We start from the raw sequence: 22,570 nt of genomic DNA, 5'->3' as shown, positions 1-22,570 counted from the left end.
TCCTGTGTCTCTCACTTGAAAATATTCCTTTGTGGCTGCGATGCACACACAAAATTGTACGCAAAATTGCTGGTGTTGCTATCACTGGCAACAAATTTGCAGCTCTTGTTAAAAAAAATGTATGCAAAGACAATTCAAAATTTCTTTGTAATGAATGTAAGTAAATGTGCATATTGTAGGAGATATTTTTTCAGTATTTACATACATGGTAAAAATCTTTTCATGATGAGCAAGTACGTAGATGATTTACCGCACTTTGTGCTTTTCACTATAATTTCTTGACTTTTCAGCTGTCTAAGGAAATTTCTGGTCAATACTTGAACCCATTGCAAGTGTTATATGAATTAGAAAAAGTTCTTCCTGAGAATTCCATTTTGATTGCTGATGGTGGAGACTTCGTGGCCACTGCTGCTTATATTTTGAGGTAAGATAGAATTTAATGCCAATTTCCTTATGAAAGCATAAGCTGACACACCAAAAACAATTGATTACTCATGGGTCAGTCTTTATTGCCATAAATTCAAGCACCCTACTGTCACCCAAAAAGCTTACTAATGCCTAAGGAGGTCCTATTTTCCTCTCCAATATCAAAGTGCATATATTAATGACTTCACATTTTATAGTCATCTCTATGATATGACTGAGATCTCTTGCTAGGATTTTTGGAATTAGCAGTGATAGCTAAAATCAATGGCTTTGCCTTCATTCATTTCATTTTGTCCTAAAATTCAAATACAGGGGAGCCCACTTATAATGAACATAGTTATAATGAAGTTCCACTCTTAACAAAGTGGAAACTGTTGCCTTCAAAAAGGGCCTTTTCGCCATGCAAAAAATCCTGAATTTAACAAATGCAGTCTAAGCAGTGTAATAAGTCCTGCTTATGATGAAGTTGGTCTCATGGCAAAAAATATTTTGTATTTAAAGCCTCTTCTCAGCTGTTGTAAAACATTATGACAATATCATGTTCATTCTGAGACATTGAGAGCTCTAATAATATCCAATTTTTTTCACAAACCAACGCTTGAGCAGAAATCTATCATTAGCACCTAAACTCCTCCTCTCAGCCTGGAAGAACACGCATTCTCCCACCACTGCCATGTTCTGAGAAAAACTCATCCATGTAATATGCTGGACAACTCTCATCCCTTCTTGCTAGCCACCCCTTCCCAAATCCATCATCAACCCTTCCCATGTTTGTCCGTCTCTATTAGTTTTCTTCTACATCTATTGTTGCATTACCTAAGTGTGCAATCATAATGGTCTTGTTATATTTATCACTATGGAGGGAAATGAAAGGAAAAGAGAAGTACATTTTAGCTTTAAAACAAGATTAGAAATTTTCATGGACATGGACAATAAGTTTGATAAGACCTCTGTAGCAGAGTATGTGATATCAGTCGTTACTTTATCAACGGTATAAAAAAATCAGGAGAAGATTAAAAAAAGTGAGGAGCATTTTATTTTTGGAGCTCATAAGAAATGTCCACTGCTCTAAATGTGTGAATATTGATGATACTGTGTTAAAGTTGCCCTTGGTAAGCAAATTATGAATGTCCAAATCCCCCTTCCCTTATCCTAACCTCAGTTTTGTGTTACTTTTCCAGAAATCCAAGGCAGTGTTGACCTTTGCAGGCAGCCCACTTACCTCCCCACTTTGTATTTCAACTCCTCTGTTCCATGTTACACTCCCCTCTTGTAGAACCTCGTGCCTTCTTTTCTTCCTTCACTTTTCAAAATTGCCAAAATAAAACAAATTTATGTGGATTATTAGCAGCTAGTTCTGATGGTGATGATTAAATTGTGATGCATAGTTTATATAATCATTGTGCACTAATTATTCAGCAGAAATCTATCATTAGCCCCTAACTCATCTTCTTAGACTAGAAGAACACCCAAACTTCCACCCCTGTCATGTGCTGAGCAAAACTCACCTTTAATATGCTGGGTAACATCTACAAAGTCAATCAAAGAATATTTCAAACTCTCACTGACAGCTTGGTTCACACTGATAAGCTAAATTAGACTGAGGCAAGTTAAAATTAATACTAAGTGCTACTTTCAAGTTCTCTGGGTGGTATACCAACAACAGTTAATTATTTTGATGTCTGAATTATTATGTGCTGAACTTAAAGCCTTCAGCGAGGGGTGTCTTCTCAGAAAGAAAATGGGACAAGAGTGCAGAGGCTGTGGAGGGGTAAGAGGACGTGTGGTATAGGCTCAGGCGAAGAGGTGGGAATGAACCAATGAGAAAGTAGGGCTCTTCTGTGACTCAACTGCATCATTTTTCCCTCGAGTCTAGTAGGCAAACCCAGCGACTGAGGCTCAAGGATGTATCAGGCTGTATGACTGACATTACTAGTGGTCATAAGTTACCAAGCCTCATTGGAACATGAATGGGAGGGCTAATTATACTCTATTCATTAATCTTAAAAATATTTATCATGGATATTACTAGTTCTACTAGACTAGTGCATGACTTTAAGAGCTTTACTTATTCCTGTCAGCAGAGATTAGTGTCGATAGTTTATTAATCAACTCTATTATTTGATTATATCAATAGTATGTATAAGAATGAATCATATTGCACTTCTATTGAGCATCCCCTCTCCAGGTTTGTCTACAATTTCAACAGGATTCAAAGGGAAACCTTGCCCAAGTAGAAAGATGTCCTCATTTCTCCAATTGGTGTCTTTTCCCTGAAAATTTCTTCGATTAAAATTCACCTAAAACCAGACAAGAACAAATCAAAATTAACCAAATGTAGAGTAAGTCTGATAAGGTAACTCACAGAACTCGGTTTATTCTGTAAATTGTAAATATGACTCTCCCAAGGTAGTCTACTTTCAATGTTGATTCCTAGGAAACAAGAAATGGTGTTCTGTGTAATTGTTTTACCATCAATGTTTATGGATATGTTAGCTTGAGTCTTGTATTTGTTGGTAAAATCAATGAAATTGGATTTATCAACAACTAAGGGGATTGCCATTGCAGCATTCATGCAGAAGAGTAGAACAATAGCAACAGACTTTGAAATTATTTTGTTCTTGGAATTAGCAGACAGCAAAACATTAGTATCATTGGCATAAAACACTGGAAGAGTGCCAGGTACAGATACAGAACATGTGGGAGATCATTGATGTATCAAAGGAATAGAACTTGACCCATGACTGAACCCTATGGGACACCAGCCTTGACATCTTCTGTAGGTGAAACAAATCTACTCCCATTTTGAGGAATGAGGACACATAGTTGCCTACCTCATCATTATAAATTGATCCAGTCAATGGGTGTTCCTCTCATGCCAAAGCTTGCAAATTTTGAAAGGAGGATTTGATGGTTTACTGAGTCAAAAGCTTTCGAAAAATCTAAGAAAAGGGCCATGGATTCTAATTTTGTTGTCAAGACCAGACAGTATTTTATGTGGTAAGTGGAAGTGGAGGTAGATCTGGACTTCGTGAAGCCATACTGAGAAGTTGATAACAGATTATATTTTTCCAACTATGACATGAGGTGATTATGAAAAGCAATTTCAGAAATTTTGCTGACTTGATTTAGAGGAGAGGTCAGTAAGAACTCATTTGATATTTGCTGCCTTTACTCTTATATGGAGTACGGCTTTGGCTATTTTAAGTACCTACTCACCAATCCTAAGAGACTTGTTGATCAAATAAAGGGAACTTAATTGCATTAAAATATACAGTAAAACCCCGTATTTGCGTTATCGGAATTTACGTTTTCCCGCAAATTGCAAGTTTTTTTCTGGGTCCCGTCATATTTCCTATCTCTCCAATGTAAATAGAACCCTGTATTTACGCCGTGTTTTTTTCGTTTTCCCGCCATGTGCATCACGACGTGCCGACTAAAAAAAATTTTTTTGCGTAGTAAAACAATTAATCGCGCATATCAGCCCTTAAAACTGTCTTTTGGCTTCCTTTCGCGCATTTTTATTTAAAAATCTAAGAGAGAAAGACCTAATCTAAGAGAGAAAAATCTAAGAGTAATGAGAACTATTTTCGGGAAGAATTTGAATGTGGCGGGACAGAACGCCACTAACGTCGGAAAGTTGAAGTACGTCCTCTCGTTTTCTGTCAGCGGCGAAAAGATTCACGATATGAAAGTAGCTGTATTGAGCAATCGAGCTATGTATTAATTATAATGCAAGAACTCCTGAAGGAATGTTGACAATAATCATGTAGTCGATAATTTGATACGAGAGTTTGCAAGGGAACCAGACGTGATAAATGCCGGAACTATATAACTTGACCGACATCTGGGATCATTTGCGCTGACTTCATTCAACAGTTGCGTAGCAATTATGGGTTAATTAAATACTTTTAAAAAACTTATTTAAACTTGAATTATCCCATTCAAATAGCAGTGTATCGCAAACTATTGTAAATTTAAAAAATTATGAAGTCCCATGACAGTTTGTACTACGCACTTGATCGCCGAGGAGTATAGGTCAGATACTCGTGTGTTGCCGATCGGCAACTCGAGTTACCCTCAACTCGTACGGGAAATAGAATTGATCCGGCTTGAAAATGGAAATTCGAGGTGAAAAACGGGCAATTTTAATTGACGAGAAAATGAAAATTATAGAGCTAGTTGATTCCCACACCGGAACCCGCATCGATTCAAACGCTGGCGACTCGAATGTTGGGACTTGGCAATCCGTTCGGATTCCCAGTCTCAACATTCAATACCGAGGTGAAATATTGCGATGCCATTGTAAAATATGCAAACCAGTGCGGACATTTATCAAAAAAGAGAATATATGCGAAGAATTCTAGGTAAGAATAAATAGAACGAATCCTAAAAGAGTAGTTTTTAGGTGCAAGATCATCAAATGTCCCAGCAAATGGTGTCATCTAAAGGCCTGTTTACATAGTACATTAACCCGTACAAGTTAATGTCTAAATTATGAAAACGAAAATGCACTGTGTATTCACCCAACTTGTGCGTATATGCACGAACAGAAAATAGAACCTGTTCAAATTTGGTTCATGCATTCATAGTCGGATTTAGGGGATGGGGACGTGCCCCCCCAGATGCTTAAAAAAAGAGACAAAATTTTAATACGGTTATCATAGGAGGATATATGGGGGGGGGGGCACGTGCCCCCCCAGACTTAAAAATATGCAAGAATTTTAATACGGTCCGGTTATCATTGCGTTCGTTTTGTATAACGTGGTATCATTGTGCCCCCCCCCCACTCCTTGATCAAAATCCTGGATACGGCATTGCTTGTGCCCCCCAGAAAGAAATCCTGGATCCACCCCTGATGGTCATCATTATGTTCGCTTTGTTTTGTGTATTACTCAAGGAGGCTCAATCATTTAATTCAATAAGAATAAATTTGATATAAAAATAAAGAGAATTTTGTAAAGTCTTTGTTATATCTTGTTTTTAATCTCAATTAAGACAAGATATTTTGCCTGTCAGGCCCTCTAGTGCCCCTCCCAGAAAAAAATCCTGGATCTGCCCCTGTCTACATTCATACATATCCCGTTCCGGTCCACAAAAATCATTCATGCAAGCAGAAATTAACTCGTACATGTTAATGTATCGTGTAAACAGGACCAAAGGCCCTTGAGAAAAAAGTATTTCCCCACAAGATTGGGAATCGAAGATTCCTCGGCATCTATAGTGGTTGGTTGGATAGATTCAAAAATAGGTACAGTCTTGTATATAAGATGGTGAGTGGTGAAAGCAAAGATGTTAACATAGAGACAGCAACTCAGTGGAAAGAATCTGAATATATTAGAGTTCTGGAAGGTTACAGCCCAAAAGATGTTTTCATTGCAGACAAAACAGGATTATTTTTTAATTTTTGCTGCCAGCAAAAACACTGTGCTTCAGAGGGAAACAGTGTTATGGCATAATGCTTAGTGAACAATTAAAAAATTAACATTTCCAAAGCCAGTATATGAATAAAAGTGAAAATTCTCTATTTCCCACGATTTGCATTTTCCCGCAATTTACACTTTTTTCCTTGGGTCCCTAGAAAAGTGTAAATAAGGGGTTTTACTGTATTTTGATTACAAAGATGAAATTCCATCCTGTCCTGATATGAATTTGTTTCCTAATTTTTGGATGATGCCCTGTAATTCTAGATCAGTGCAAGGAGGCGGAAATAAAGACTAAATTGAGGAGTTTGGGGATAAGTGTTGAATAAGAAGTGCTAGATGCTGGTTGGGAAAGACAAATATCATTCATAACAGATGCCATGTGTAAGCCATCTACAATGATGATACCATTTGTATCTGTCAGATTGAGATCTTATTGCAGATTTTTGGAATATTTTTATTCATTATTTGATGTGCGATGATTTGACATCGTAATGATTTTGCAGCAAGATGATTGTCACTCAATGCACCTTTTTTCGGTTTTGAGACTTTATATAGCCAAAGAATTGGCCTTTTCCTGTACCACCATTAAGTTGGAATTCCATTTTTATTTTAGCTTGGTTAGTTGACATTTGAGAAACTCTATGTCGTTGGCCAAGTTGGTTAAAGAGAGAGACAGAGTTCTGCAGGAAAAACTCCTCCAGAATATGTCATGGCTCTTGGTTAGTACTTTCCCTGATAGTCCATTTAAACCTGAACACACTCGTATGTGTGGAATTATGGGAACGAACATTTCAAGTGGTGAACTTTTTCTTTAGATCAATGATCATTTTGCAGGAGCCGCATGAAGTTGATTGGATGCCATATTGAACATATCCTTAAATCCATCCAAGTAAAGCACTCGCAAGAAAAATCAAGAAATGACATAGGTTTTAACTGGGTCTAGAACTGTAATTGATAATGGGGAAACTTTCATTGAAAGTAATGATTATGTACATTCGTGCTACTTGCCTATCCTTTTGTATTGAACAAATCAAGGTTACAGACGATCCTTATACAGCACGAAATTTTTTTTCTTTTATGAGGGATTGTTGTAGTGATATTTCTGATTTCAGGACTGCTGTTTTATTGCTCTCCATGATAGCTCTGAATACCCTATGATATTTTCAGCGATAGAAACAAGAAACTTTCTCAAAGATCCAATTAATATTGTCCTAAATGAGCATACTAATTGGATTAAAAACTCCTTTGGTATTCATAATTGAAATATTTGAGAGCTTAATTAAGAACTGTATTTGAGGAACTGAAAAAACTGAAACCAACAATTCCCTAGTATGTATCTGTTGAATTCATTGAATATTCAAACAAGCATGTATTGTCAATTTTTTTCTTTTGCAGGCCCCGTGGTCCATATCAGTGGCTAGATCCTGGGGCATTTGGCACTTTGGGTGTTGGGGGTGGATTTGCAATTGGAGCCAAGGTGACCTGCCCCAATACTCAAGTATGGATAATTTATGGAGATGGTTCATGTGGATATTCAATCGCTGAGTTTGATACCTTCATGAGGCATCGCTTACCAGTGATAGCATTGGTGGGTAATGATGCAGGTTGGACACAAATTGAGAGGGAACAAAAACCATTATTTGGAAGCTCAGTTGCATGTGAGTTAGAGGTGAGTATCTGATTATTTTATTGGTTGCTCTAACAACTCTGTTTTTCTTTTCCCTTGCCCCAGTTGTGAAGTCTGGGTATAGTGTCCCTCTTATAAAATCCAACTCCCAAGTTAGAAGATTATGTCTCATGTGATATATGGTTGACTTGCTGACCCGGCAAACTTCGTATCACCTGATAATCAATGAACAGTTTAGTCACACCAAATCAAGAACAGATGTACTGATTTTAATAATTTTTTATTTACTATAATAAAATAAGAAAAAAATTCAATAAAACAGCAAAAATAAGGAATACAATGGCTTGTTAGAAAGACATTTATTCAATCTACATTGGGTAGACCGGGGAACTTTTTCCGGGATTTTTTTCATTTTTCTAATTTTTATTTTTTAACATAGGCAATTTTAAACATAGTGATTTTATATAGCTGATAATAAAGTCAACATTTTATGCATTCAGTTGTTGGCCTATTTGTTATTTTAATCGGGTTAATTAAGGTCCACGCTTGTTAGTAAACTTGCCCCCCTTCATGGGACAAGTTCACCTAATGCTAGACCAGGGGTCTCCAATTTACTAGGCCACGAGGGCCACATTCCAAGTTCCAAATCGCCCCGCGGGCTGGATAGCAAATTTGCCGATGACTGAAGTTTTCGATTGTAATGTCTCCTGAAGTATACAGTGGCGTATTTCTTATTTACGAGCAATTGAAGGCGACTTTGACGTGTAGTACAGCGCTGCAATGCTCCTAGCGGCGTCTCACAGAGTTATACGAGCAAGAATCGCGCTCTACTTGAAACGAGTGTGCGGGCCGGATGAAAACCCTCCTTGGGCCGGATCCGGCCCGCGGGCCGTAGTTTGGAGACCCCTGTGCTAGACCAATACTTGACTGACACTTAAAATCCCATAAAAATAGCCCCTAGGGAGCAGCATTAATATTTCATGACTTATGTGGTATTAGTTATAACACGATTCGAAAAAATGCACTGCGTAAGCGTGCCCTGATCTACCCTACATATTTGGCTTTATTCTCTTAAGTAAGTTTGTACCTTCTGTTATACAACAGTTTTTGTTTTCTATCAGGCGCAAGAACAAATAAATCAGATTTTTTTCCAACTTTTGAACATGCCACACATATTTCACCATGAGAAGAACATTTTTTTTTTAGATGTAGACCACAAACACTGTCACATTGTGATTTGTTAATCTTCATCACGAATGCAAAATGAATTGGAAATTGAATTTGTTTAAACTCAAAGGACATATTGGTTGGGATCATGGGGATCTTTGGAATGAGAATTTCCTCATCTTTGAACTTTCCTTTGAGTATGCATAATCAGTTTTTGAAATAACCAAACACGTTACATTGTATAGTTTTGGTTGGTTTAGCTTTCAAAGCATCATGACCACCTAGCCAACCTTCAGCTGTAAATTGTGGGGTGGTAAGATCGGCACATCCAAGGAGTTTAAAAACTCAGATGGATAGTTTGTGACTTTGTCTTCGTTTGTTGCACAGTCAATAGATTTGAGTGAGTGCAGAGAAGCCACGATTTGAATCTGAATTACGTAGCTTAAGTTACTCAGATCTTCGTTCTTAGCTACCGGAATTGCTCGCTCTCTCCACAATTTGTGATTTTTATGGTTATCATTAATGTTCAGGAACACTTTGTAGGAGAGGTCATCTTTCAATGAAACGAAATGCTAAAATTCTGTGGAAATGAAGTCAATCTGCTCAATTCTTTGACTGGAATGCAGTCATTACCGATTGTCAACATTTGCTTGGAGATTTGTTTACACACACAGTAGTGACGTGTTTATTGACTACTCAACTCAAGCTGGGCTTACCTAAAATTAAATGATTTTAATATTTATAACATGCTTTAACTATTAAAATGTTTTAATATTGTTGTGAAGCTGAGTAATTGAATTGGTAAAAACAAAACAAATCGTCTAGTTTTAACCGACTTGACAGCTTTTGTGGTGTTATCAACCCCTAAAATCATATCTCTAAGATCAAGATTAATTTTTTCTGTGAACTTTTTCCATTTTTTTAATGTTTATTCTGTTACCTGGGGCTGAGACAATTCCAAGAAACCAAATATCGTTAAAAGCAGTACAGCCGTTCTCAAGTTATAAATGGTGTTACTAATGCAATTTTCGACTTTAGGTGATATATAAATAAATGCCGAGAGAGGTCACAAAAAACTTAAACTTCGATGTAGTATCTCTCTTCATAAACATCCCAATTGGTGAAGCCGTAGAGATAATCAAGACATTCACAAGTGACGGCCTCCTAGAAGACATCCCAAAGATGGTGGAATTTTGCCTGAGAAACTCCTACTTCACGTGGAACGGAAAATTTTACAGGCAAATGAATGGTGCTGCAATGGGGTCCCCACTCTCCCCGGTAATCGCCAATCTTTTCATGGAAGATTTGGAACGGAAAGCCTTGCAGTCCTTCAACAAAAAGCCAAAACTCTTTGTGAGGTATGTGGATGACACATTTGTGATATGGCCCCACGGAAAAGATGAACTCCAGAAGTTCTTGCACCACCTGAAAGCACAAAATGCTGCCATAACATTTACCATGGAGACGGAAACGGACAACCGCCTACCTTTTCTAGACGTACTGGTCGAGAAGAAAGGAGATGGGACTTTGGGACACTCCGTTTTTCGTAAAAAGACCCACACGGACCGATATCTCCATGCAGACTCCCATCACCACCCACAACAGAAATTCGGAGTAATTGAAACATTATTCCACTGAGCATACTCCCTCTCAGACGCTGCCTCCATCGAAAAAGAAAAACGACATTTAATGGAAACTTTCCAGATGAATGGCTTCCGGCGAGAAAACATCTTGAAGATTTTCCATAAAATGGAACATAAGCAGTCGCTGATGGCCCCAAAAAGAACCAATGAAGAGAGCCCTACTACAGAAAAGGCGAGAGCACATGCTATCCTACCTTACGTTGCCAGTACCACGGAAAAGATCGCGAGAGCCCTCCAGAAACACAACATCATGACCAGATTCAAATGCGTCACCAAGATGTCAAATATCCTTGTCAACATGAAAGACCACCACCGTAAAGACATCTGTGGAGGAGTATACCAGATTAAATGCAGCTGCGGTGATTCCTACATTAGCCAAACATCACGAGCACTGAAATGCCGAGTCCAAGAGCACAGGTGGGCCGTAAAAAATAGACATTTCACCCAGTAAGCGGTAGCAGAACACCAATGGAGTGGACTGACACAAAATATTGTCTTTGACAACACCTCCCTTTTGAACAAAGAAGGCCGCTACTACCCGAGAATAATCAGGGAGGCAATTGAAATCGCCAAAACATCAAAGAACTTCAACCGTGAAGACAGCTACAATCTCGCCAGCGCGTGGAAAAGGGTCTTCAAAGATTCTGACCAATCAGGGCACACCTCCACAAAAAAGGCAGCAAACGGGGTATGTATATAAGATGAGCAACTTTCTGCATCGACACTTCAGTGGACCTGAGGGAGCCAACTGGAAGGTTGGCGAAATATTGTCCTACAAAAGGGATAGATGCGGAAGAATACCCGGAAAAATCACTAAATATCACAAATAAAATGAACACTCTCATGTAAGGTTTTGAATTTTCGACCGTTTCGGTCTTTGTCTGGAAGAAGGCAAGTGGGGACTGAGGAGGAGAACAGAGGATGACTAGAGGCTGAGGAGATTAGGATGAGAAGGGGGGAGGGAGAGGGAGAGGAATGGGGAGGGGAAAGAGGAGAGGGTTATAGAGATTATTGGGCCCTGTTAAGACCAGGAGGGTTGAAGGCTTGGTGTAGTCATATGCATGATTGTTTCAAAGCTTTCAATTCTAGCGGTGAGGCGGAGGATGGGAGAGAGGCAAGAATTCCTGTTTAAACAATCATCAAAATCCAATTTATGGGAAAAGGCATGAGTGGGGACAGGAAGCATAGCAGATGGGGAGGTAGGATTGCAAGAAACTCGATGGTTATTAACCTGGGGGTTGAGTGAAGTGGTGGTTAGACCAATGTAGAAGGCAGAGCAAGAATTACATAAAAGGATATAAATTACATTACTATTGGTACAGGTGGGGGACAGAGTGGAAGGAAGTGGAAAAGTGAGAAAATTGTTAGGAAGTGGCTGGGTAATGAGGATTGCACAGGTTTTGCAATGGGTTCATTGGCAAGGGAGAGGTAAAGTGTTAGCTCGGGTAGTGAACCTTGGAAGTGGTTTAGTTGTTTTGAGAAGGGAAGACAGATTTAGTGGCCAACGGAAGGCCTGTGACAAACCCTTCCTTACTCTCTTTCAGTACGAGGCCACAGAATTTGCAATAACCCCAAATCCTTTGACATTTTTCTTGATAATCTTCACCTCTCTCTTCTTCGCTGAGAACCTTCTACGTAAGAAAATCCTCCACAAGACCTACAAAACAAAAATTCATACTAATAAACAACCCACTCTCTCTCTTTCCACCACATAATTCCCTGGCATCCAGGCTTTGAACAGAATCATCAACAGCCTCTTTCCAATTCTTTCTAACAACGTCACTCCTGGAAAAATCTTCTCTAGCTGCCCATCCTTAGCCTTTACCATGATTTCGGCGGGGGTTTGTGCACAGAAAACTCCCTTTGCTTTGGCCCACAAGAGTAAACAATAGATGGCACTGGGGCAGCTCACCTCTCACCAACAGAAGAAATGGACGAGGACACAAGGATGAAAGGAAAGATGCACGCTCACATGATAGCAGGAAAGAGACGGGAACATGCATTTTGAGCCAAAGTGAAATAAGCCAATATGGCTGATACACTACTTCATTCATTCACATGACGCTTTAAGCGCAACAATACAAATAAATTCATAGAGAAGGAAAGAAAGTGATAGGAACATACAATGGAAATAGGACGAGGACAACGATGCTATGGTAGTTGAAAAAAAAAGCCAGAAATCAGAGGTAAAAATGCAGCCTGACTGGGACTTGAACCCAGAACCTCCCGGTTTCCAGCCAGGTGCTCTACCAGTTGCACTACCAGGACACTTAGATTTATCATGATTTCGGCGGGTGTTTATACACAGAAAACTCCCTTTTCTTTGGCCCACAAGAGTAGCCAATTGATGGCACTGGGGCATCTCACCACCGTTATCTTCTTTAATTCAAATTTGATCAGTGCAAAGACCTCAAGGAATGCATCCCATGCTCTAAATGAGGCATGAGTGTAGTTCAGGGTATGCAATGAATTATCTCATTTATTTGGGATATTTTTGTATGTTTACCATGTAGAAATTTTCAAGCATTCTGTGTTATGGTTTATCTACCTATCACAAATGTGTTTATTTGAAAGCACCCTAAGAGTGCTTGATGTTCCTGAGAAATTTTCACTTCAAAACACCCTCTTTTGTGTGTCAGATTTGTAGTAGTAACAGTATCAATATTATTTTCTCCTATGTACACATATTATACTAATGATAATGGCCTTAGTATTTAATGAAATAAGCTTAATCATGTGTTTGCCTTAAGAATTAGTACTACCTTTGAGGCATATTATTGACAAAGATAAGATAATGAATGGAAAAGTACGAAGCAAAGCAAAGTGAGTGATTGCAGGTAACTTTAGCAAATGTGATAATATTTTAGTTTTTTGGGTCATCATACCCAAATTCAACCAGATGTTAGTGTCTTGTGTCACCAATTTTGATCCAGTTCCAAAAATCCATGCATGAGTTGCCACTAAATTTATTTTTGGAATAGTTTGATTGTTATGTCTAGATTATAAAATGAAAGTTTGGGTCAATTCTGAGGTGGAGTGTTTGGGAAGAGTTTATTACAATTTTTTTTATATAGCAACAATAGGAAATGTCATTTAATGAATTCTCTACACTGTGAGTGTCTTAAAATAGTCTTAGCTTTAGAACAACCATGAATCATGGATCTACTACAATTTGGTGGGAAAATAGAAGGAATTACATATGTATATGACATAGGCGGATCTGGGGGGGGCACAGGAACACATGCCCCCCCCCCCCAGGATCCACCCCTGGTATATGATTCAAGAAACATATTTTTGTCAAAAATGATAATAAGTGAAAATGCGCAAAATGCTTTTTGTGCAAAATGGTCTTGAGGTATTTAGTTTGAGATGGATATAGATCCATACAGAAATTTTTATTGAAATCTGAGATCCTAAGGGATGACAAAGGTGAGTTGAACCAAGGTGGAGTGACCCCATTACTTTCCTTTATTCAAAGCTCTGATTACATTGAAGCTTCATCCTTTCTACCTTTATTTACTCATGGAAACTGCATCATGTTATGTGTATCACCAAAGTATTTAACCAAATTGCTCTTGATGACTAGACAGAAAATGCCTAAATTTGTATGTATTTTCAAAATGCAGGCAGAATGTTTTCTGAGTGGTAGGTAAACTTGTTGATGATGGTTTTATTATTACTTGTAGCTGTGGCACTTATATTGATTATTTGATTGTATATTTAGGTACAATTATTTCCTGTCTATTCTATCATTCTATGCTTATAAATTTTTGAGTGTGCCCTGATGTAAATTTATGGTAAAATATCTTTACAGTACACTGATTATCATGTGGTTGCTTGTGGGTATGGAGCTGAAGGGGTTGTGTGCAACAACCAGGAACTTACACCAGCCAAAGCTTACTCTGCAGCACAAGATGTGTACAAGTCAGATAAAAGCATGCTCATCAATGCATTAATTGGTAGATCAGATTTTAGGAAAGGGAGCCTGTCTGTCTGAAGGAGCCAGTATTATTTTAACCACATCTTTCATTTCAATCATATTTTTTGTCTCTATGTTTTAGTTGGCTTTTCAAAAAATATCACCTGTTTATTAAATAAAATTTAGCACTTGATGAACTTGGGGGATTTTAAGGTGGTGTAAAACCATAAAATGTGGGATTTTTTTCTTTGAAATGGCATCTGAAATGCAGAATATATCACATTGTTTTGTTTTGTGATATAGTCTTCCATTTACTATTCTCTTGGCAGTATTTACAATGAATCAAGTGAGCCTGTCGACAGATATATTTAGCTTGTGGTAGACCATTTGACATGACATTCTCTATTGTAAATGACTTCCGAAGTAATTATTCTTGTTGAGTTTTTTGCCTTGAATTTTTGTATTCTATACTTGTTTTTGTATGAAGTATAATTTTTGGTTATGGTTCAATAAAAGAAACTTTTCATATAAATTGAAGAGACTTACTAGTTATTTTTAATAAGTGCAACTTTAAGAAAGTCCTTGAGAAAGTGAACTACAGATTGCTTTAAAGCTTTACCCTGTAGGACTCGCACCCATTTTTGGAACTCGAGTACATACTCATGCTGAGCCTGTCAGGCTCTATTTTCTTTTCAAGGCCTTAACCTATGAAAGTTGATTATTTTTATTTTTTTGTTTGCTTTAATCATATTGGTAAAACTCAAATGGTTTATTTCATTAAAAGTCAAGCCCATTTACATCTAATAAAATATTCAATCATTATGTACATCATTTTGGTTGAGATAAAAAATACATTACCATTTCATGTTATTGATTTATTGACTCGTAAAACCACTACACAGTGTTAATATTAGGATAAAAAGAAAATCTACTTTTCTTGTATCCACAGTCTTTTTCTAATTCAAGTGCACTTTTGTGCTTTAGATGCCTTTGGTTCATCTATTTTGTTAGTATCTTGATAGGATGATCTTATATTTGCCCTTAACTCTTTGGGAAGTGTTTGTATGTTTCTCTCCAAGAAATTACTTCTCAGTTTTTGCTTCCAAAGTGAACAATATAGGAATTTATCTCATCAATATTTTAGCATTGCATAAAGAACTGTCATAGGCAAACTCTGTTTATTCCTTGACACAGTAAAACCTCCTTATATCATAATGGAGGGGACCAACATTGCAGCATTTTGATGTATAGAGGTTCACTATAGAGAGGTTTCAGTGATAAGCACCATTTTTTCATATCCTTCGGAAATGAAAGGCAGTACTGTCTTCTTAACCATTATATTTGTGTTTAAACAAACATGCATGCATTAGTGAACATATATTTATTATTTAATGATAACAGAAAGCAAGCACTATCGTGTTATTTTTACCATGATTCAAGAGAAAACGGTTTGATCTCTCTTAATTCAGCAGTCACTTAGAATGATTAGGATAGTTAGATCCTTTTTTCTAATTTACTGTTAGGTATGCTCTCATATGGAACAAAATGGCCACAACTAATGATTAGCATGAAAATTACAGCATATTTAAAGGTGAATAAGAAAAAAAATAAGCGTGAAACATTTATTGCTGAAAATGTCATTCCATGTACACAATCGCGGCAGCATTAATGGTCTCTAGTTGTCTCGGTACGATTTGCGGAGGTAGTTAGGCCGTCTCGGGGGTGTCTCCTTGGTATGATAAGTGGAGGTTTTATGAGATAAAGAGGTTCACTACAAAGAGATTTGCCTATTAATTTACATGTAAATCTAATGGGACCGAAGGGGTGGTATTAGGAATGGAAGTTTATGATGTAATGAGGTTCACTACATAGAGGTTTTACTGTACTATGCATGCCCCACATTGCTGATCTAAGGTATCTACTCCCGATTTTGTCACATTATAAAGTGTTATCCTTTCTGGCTTTCTTTCGTCTCCAGTACATTCATCAATTTTTTTGTCATGGTGCATGGTTGAAATCATAATCACATTGTTATTCTTTCTTGGAATGTATAACGCCAAAGTACAATCCTTGTGGAAAGCAAATAAACTGGATTTTTCAGGCCTATTTTTTGGTTCAACGAAACAGGGAGGTAATTCCAGCTTATTTTTGCAAATGGTTCCAACCGCGGTAAGTCAAGAGATCATTTGCTAAACCAAAACTAGTAAACCAATTTTCAATTGTTATATTTTGACCCAGCTGCTAATGGGAGAGCATAACCTCTTCACGACATCAGAAGGATTGTTGCTGGCTGAAAACAGTCCATCAGGTTGTTTATCAGCATAAATACCTAAGTCATAGGCATAATAAACTCGAGCATCTACACAATCAAAACTTTTTATCCCGCATTTGTTAGGCTTACTTGGGATGTATTGCCAAAATACTCGATGAACTTGAAAACCCTCAAGGTTTTTTATCAATAGTTGTGTATTCACTAATAAGCACTGTTACAATAGGGTGGTTTCCTATTATTTTTTATTGCCTAAATCGAAAGATTCTTACTCCTGAGTATGAATTTCACGCTTTTAGATTTTAAAATGACGATATCTATTTTTTGCAATAAAATGAAAAGTGAAAATTTTCAAGCGGGATGGCTAAGTATGAATGCTGGGAAAAGCCAGTGTAACGTCATTCTGGTTCCGGCTGCTGCCTTGTGAGGCCACCTTGGTGTGAGGCTATGAGCACCAATACGATGCAGGGTGCTAGCAGGCAGCAGAGTACCCAGCTATCAGGTATCGCTTGGCTTAAATAAATATTAGTAATACCCTATCAAATGAAGGAAACTTTCAGACCTTGGGCAATTTTAATAGGTGATTACTAAGAGATGTTCCCATGAGCTCTGTGCCTCATGCATGCATTGATAATCTCAGGAAATGTAAAACTCCTGACTACTCATATAGCATCTAGGTCTCTGTGATGTCACGTGGAGTGGCATTGCATTGGTGCCAATCTGACCTTTTTCAAATGAGGTTAAAATTGACCATTAACATTCGTCTGAACTGGGATTTCTAAAACCAAATAATTTGTATATAATGAATTCACTAATGGTGGTTAATGAATCGCAATCAATGCCTTTCATTTTCTTTGATGAAGGGAACTACCCTATTGGTGATTTACGCCTATGACATTTATATAACTGACCCACTGGGCTAAATGGTGACAAATGTTTCAAATATATCTCCAATCGGAGCTAGCCAATCATTTTTTCCGCCTTCCCTGGTGTTCTTTTAATCAAAGTGTAAAAATTACAGCAAACAATGAAAATGTTTTCTCGACCACTGGAAACATCTTAATCCCAGCCATATCAGAAACCCAAATGTCAGCAGAGTTTAGGCGATTCATTTTATGAACACAAGCTAATTGAAGAAAGTCAAATAAAGCTGTGATTTCAATATAATCTGTCTCCTTAGAATCTCAATCTCTGGTATAATTCTCAAATGTCTCTAATGGATTCAATTTGGAAATTTGTATTTTGTGTAATTTTTGCAAGTGTATCATTATCAAACAAACACTAACAGAAAGCTAAAACAGAATTGGCATTTTTAGCCTGACCTCTTTCAGTGGGATGATTCATTTTATTTATTAATACGTATATAAAGTTTTTTATTTATTGAAGCTTATTTTTTCTAAGAAATTAGATATTTGTATGCATGGTAATTGTCAAGAAGAATGATCGTAGGCTTTCCCGGCATATAGAATTGTGGAAGGTTACACGGGATTTCCACCGGGTCAGGTTCTCCAACTCCATCTCGGCCGACGTTTCAATGGGCGAGTTGTCCATTGTCTTCAGGGCATGTCGAGTCTTGAAAATCGTCGTCCTTATATATGGATGACGGCGGTATCAACCGGGGCAGGTGTTGTGTGATTGGTTGAGAGCTTCTCGCCTTTTTCCTCGTTCCTCTCGAATGCTCCTCAGCACTGGTTTCCATGAGGTGCTCAGAGTGTAGCCTGTGTCACGGTTCATGGTGGTGTTGAGAGGAATTTCAATGGCCTCCCTTGCCAGTCTTTCCCAAAATTTTTCCATGCAACAAAGGACCTTGGTTCTCTCAACAGATGGCGTGGTTGGAGGAAATGCTGTGTTCGGCCACGGTCGATTTTTCAGGTTGCCCGAGTCTGAAATGTCTTTGGTGTTCTTGTAATCTTGTTTCTATGGTCCTCCCTGTCTCTCCCACGTACAAGACTCGACATGCCCTGAAGACGAAGGACAACTCGCGCATCGAAACGTCAGCCGAGATGGAGTTGGAGAACCTGACCCGGTGGAAACCCCGTGTAACTTTCCACTTTCCACTTACAAGAATCCTTCTGATGGGCACATTTTCATAGAGACAGCAACACTCTTGTAAAGATTGTGGAGAGAAAAATGTGTGTGCCTATTGCGGCTCGAAGAAAAGAAAAACTCCTACTGGCTGGAGCATAGAAACGTCATGGAAATGCATTAGATGCGACTTACCTCTTTGCAAATAGGGTAGTTTCCTTCATCAAAGAAACCAAAAGGCATTGATTGCGATTTGTTACCCACCATTACTGTATTCATAATATACAAATTATTTCGTTTTAGAAATACCGGTTTAGACGAATGGCAATGGTCCAGTTTTATCCTCATTTGAAAAGGGCCAGATTGGCGCCCATGCGATGCCACTCCACGTGACGTCACAGGGACCTAGTTTCTATAGGAGAAGATAGGAGTTATACATCGTCTGAGATTACCAATGCAAGCATGAGGTGCAGAGCTCAGGGAAACATGTCTTAATAATCACCTGTTAAAACTGGCTAAGGTCGGAAAGTTTTCTTCGTTTGATAAGGTATTAATAAACCTTTTTTAAGCCAAGCGCTACCTGGCAGCAAGGTACTCAGCTATCCGCTAGCATCCTGCGTCCTATCAGCGCTCAGAGCCTCGATCAAGGTCACCTCACAAGACGGGAGGGGGAAGCAGAAATACGTCACACGGAGAGATTTCCTTACCCGTCGCGTTTTCACGCGCTTGAAAATTTTCACTTTTCATTTAGTCGCGAAAAATAGATATCGTCATTTAAAAATCTAAAAGCGTGAAATACGTAGTCCAGGAGTAATAATCTTCCGATATAGGCAATAAAAAAATAATAGGAAACCACCCTATTAGGATGTTATCATAAACCAGAATTTATATGTTTAAGTGAACATTGGATGAGAGATATAATTATATCAATACCAGGCTATGTGATTGGTGACTTTTATTGTCGGAAAGATCATCGTAATGGAGGTGTGGTTATTTTTGTAAAAAGTACATTAGTTTTTTCTAATATGTCGCATTTGGTGCATAATCTAAATGCTGAACTTATATTTGAATGTGCAGCAGTGAGGTACACTGTAGCAAGTAATGATTTTATTGTATTATCTGTATATAGATCCCCTGTTAGTAGCTTTAATAGTTTCCTAGAAATTTTAGATAATCTGTTGTACACCTTGACAAGTCAATTGTCAAGACCAAATGTTATATTGGCAGGAGACTTCAACTGTAACCTTTTTAAGGACGGACAAGATAAAAGAAGATTTTTGCAAATTTTACAGTCCTATCAAATGAAACCACTGGTAAATACTCCAACAAGGATTACTAATGGCACAGGGACACTACTGGATAACGTTTTCACTGATTACAATGAATCTAATGTTAATACTTCAGTATTTGACCCAGCAATATCTGATCATTCAGCTATTGTATCCATCTTTCATATACATGAGGAGCATCCTCAATCAAAAACCCTAAATCAATGTAGGTTCTTTAATGAGCATAATATGAATTATTTTTGTGTATTGTTGAATCAAGAAGATTGGAAAGACATATATGGTGGAAGACCTCTGAATGTTAACTTTGATGAATATCTTTGTAGATTTAAGTATTACTTCAACTTAGCTTTTCCGCTGCAGTCCGTGGAACACAGGAGTGTCAGCACAAAAAAATGGGTTACAAAAGAAGTTCAAAACTTATCCAGAGTTCTAAAACAAACATTTTTGCAAATACGGTACTCAAATGATGATGGGTTGCGACAGAAGTACTCTCAACTTAGGAAAGAATATAAGATATTTATAAGAAAAGCAAAAAGGGAGTATAATGACCAAAGGTTTAGGAATGCCTCTAATTATTCTAAAGTAGCCTGGGACATCATAAAAAGTAATGTCAATGCCAACCCAACAGTTCTGCCAGATCAAGTTACAAATGAACAAGGGGAAATTACTACAAACCCCATTGAAATCTCCAATGCCCTAAACCACTCATTCTTGCATCTTCCTAAGAGGGTGATTACCACCCAAAGTGGAGCTACTCTCGAAAACCATAAAATAAGTAGCTCATTGTATCTTAAGCCTTGCTCAGAAAGAGAGTTGTCTCTCTATATAGCCAAGATAGGAAAGAAAAAGTCTGCTGACATTGAGGGAATAACGGGAAAAGTAATTAAAGACTGTGAGTCCCTCATACGAAGACCCTTACTCTCGTTAGTCAACCAGTCCTTGTCAGAAGGTGTATATCCTGATTCCTTGAAGGTATCCAAGGTGGTCCTAGTGTATAAGAACAAAGACAATAGAAATAATCTGCAAAACTACAGGCCAGTATCTATAGTGCCACAATTTGGTAAATTATTTGAGTATGTATTCTGTAAAAGGCTCATTGACTATCTTGATAAGCAAAACATAATATCACTCCATCAATATGGCTTTCAGCAGGGAAAATCGACAGAATTGGCTCTATTTAATGCAATTGATAATATTACACAGGAAATAAATAGTAAAAATAAGGTAATGGGGATATTTTTTGACATGAGCCGAGCCTTTGATGCTGTGGATCATGACAAATTGCTAAAAAAATGTGAATCAATAGGTATTAGGGGCATTCCTCTAAATTGGCTTAAGACATATCTTCATGGAAGAAAACAGAAAGTAGCATACAGGAAAGATGGGACAGTCTATTTCTCCTCCACGTTAGAAGTCAAAAAGGGTGTACCACAGGGGTCAGTATTGGGTCCTCTTCTCTTTCTAATATTCATCAATGACCTACCTAATAAAATTGTAACCCAAGATAATAAGTGTGTATTATATGCAGATGATGTAACCATCTTATCAAAAAGAAAAAATCTGACCGCGTTAATTGATTCCAGTCAATATATAATAAAATGCATGCAAACCTGGTGTGATGTCAATGAACTAAGGCTAAATGATGATAAAACCCAAGTGATATTGTTTTCTGCTGGGCACAGCCCAAAGGACAATGATCTACTGCAATGTAAAAATAATTATCTTAATGATATGGAATGTGTAAAGTTTCTAGGAATTTATGTGGATAGAAATATGAAGTGGGATGCACATATAGAGCACCTATGTAAAAAACTGAATACAGTGTTTTATCTTATATCTGTATTAAAGCATAGTGTAAGCCAGTATGTTCTGAAAACCCTTTACTATGGATTATTCTACTCAAGAATTTCATATGGAATTATAATATGGGGATCTTCGCCCCAACTTCATGATGTGTTTGTTATACAAAAGAAATTTGTGAGAAGTATGTGCAAACTAAAGTGTCGAGCTCATTGTCGCCCTTTTTTTAAAAGCCTTAAATTACTCACTGTACCTTGCGTATATATATATCAGAGTGTCATATATGTAAAAAGGTATAAAGGTTGTTTTACTATGAATAATAGGATACATTCCTATGAAACCAGGAGATGCAATGACGTTCATGTCAAACAATCGAACCTAGCTCTGGTATCTAGAGGGCCTGAGCTCATGTGTACAAAATTGTATAATAACCTACCTGTATATATTAAAAGTATAGAAAATATTGATGTTTTTAAAAAGAGTGTCTTAGCTTACTTAATAGAGAAGTGTTTTTATAGTATAAAAGAATATCTTCAATCTGAAATGTAACATTTTCTTATGTGAATTTGTTAATTTTGACGTGCCCTATATACTTGTTTTATGATTGTATCATGACATATAGTATCCTTTGGGCAAATAAATATTATTATTATTATTATTATCATCAATATCACCAAGAAAATGGAGTTGAAGTAGGGAATTGAATTCAATATAAGGTAAGGCAAACTTCTTTCAATAAATTAATATATTCTTAAAACTTATACAAATTTTGAAATAAAACACTTAAATAAATTTCAAGTTATTGTAAGTTAATTGAAGTAACCAGCGTAAGTTCCTCATTGCCGAGAAAAATAGGTCTACCAATAGGGCAAATGGGTATTTAAACTTCGTGCATGACGGAGAAATGTTTATGGCAGATTTCGGGCGGTTTAGGAAGGAGAGGGTTAAGTAACTGAGTGACCAACAATGGACAGAGCAT

General features: G+C 37.5%; 1 protein-coding gene across 1 annotated transcript in view; it reads left to right on the top strand.

Annotated features, from left to right (window-relative positions):
- LOC124170896 (2-hydroxyacyl-CoA lyase 2-like) overlaps nt 1-14,740 on the top strand; it is a 40,955-nt gene extending 26,215 nt beyond the window's left edge. Inside the window, exons 10-12 of the mRNA XM_046549934.1 lie at nt 291-424; nt 7,248-7,521; nt 14,104-14,740. Coding sequence (XP_046405890.1) covers nt 291-424; nt 7,248-7,521; nt 14,104-14,286 — 591 coding nt within the window. The 3' untranslated portion in view covers nt 14,287-14,740. The remainder of the gene's footprint in view (nt 1-290; nt 425-7,247; nt 7,522-14,103) is intronic.
- The last annotated feature ends 7,830 nt before the right edge of the window (nt 14,741-22,570 follow it).

This window comes from Ischnura elegans, chromosome X (genome assembly GCF_921293095.1).
Source record: "Ischnura elegans chromosome X, ioIscEleg1.1, whole genome shotgun sequence".
NCBI classification, from domain to species: Eukaryota; Metazoa; Arthropoda; class Insecta; order Odonata; family Coenagrionidae; genus Ischnura; species Ischnura elegans.
Note: the sequence above shows the minus strand (reverse complement) of the source record. Positions and strands in the feature narration are given on the sequence as shown.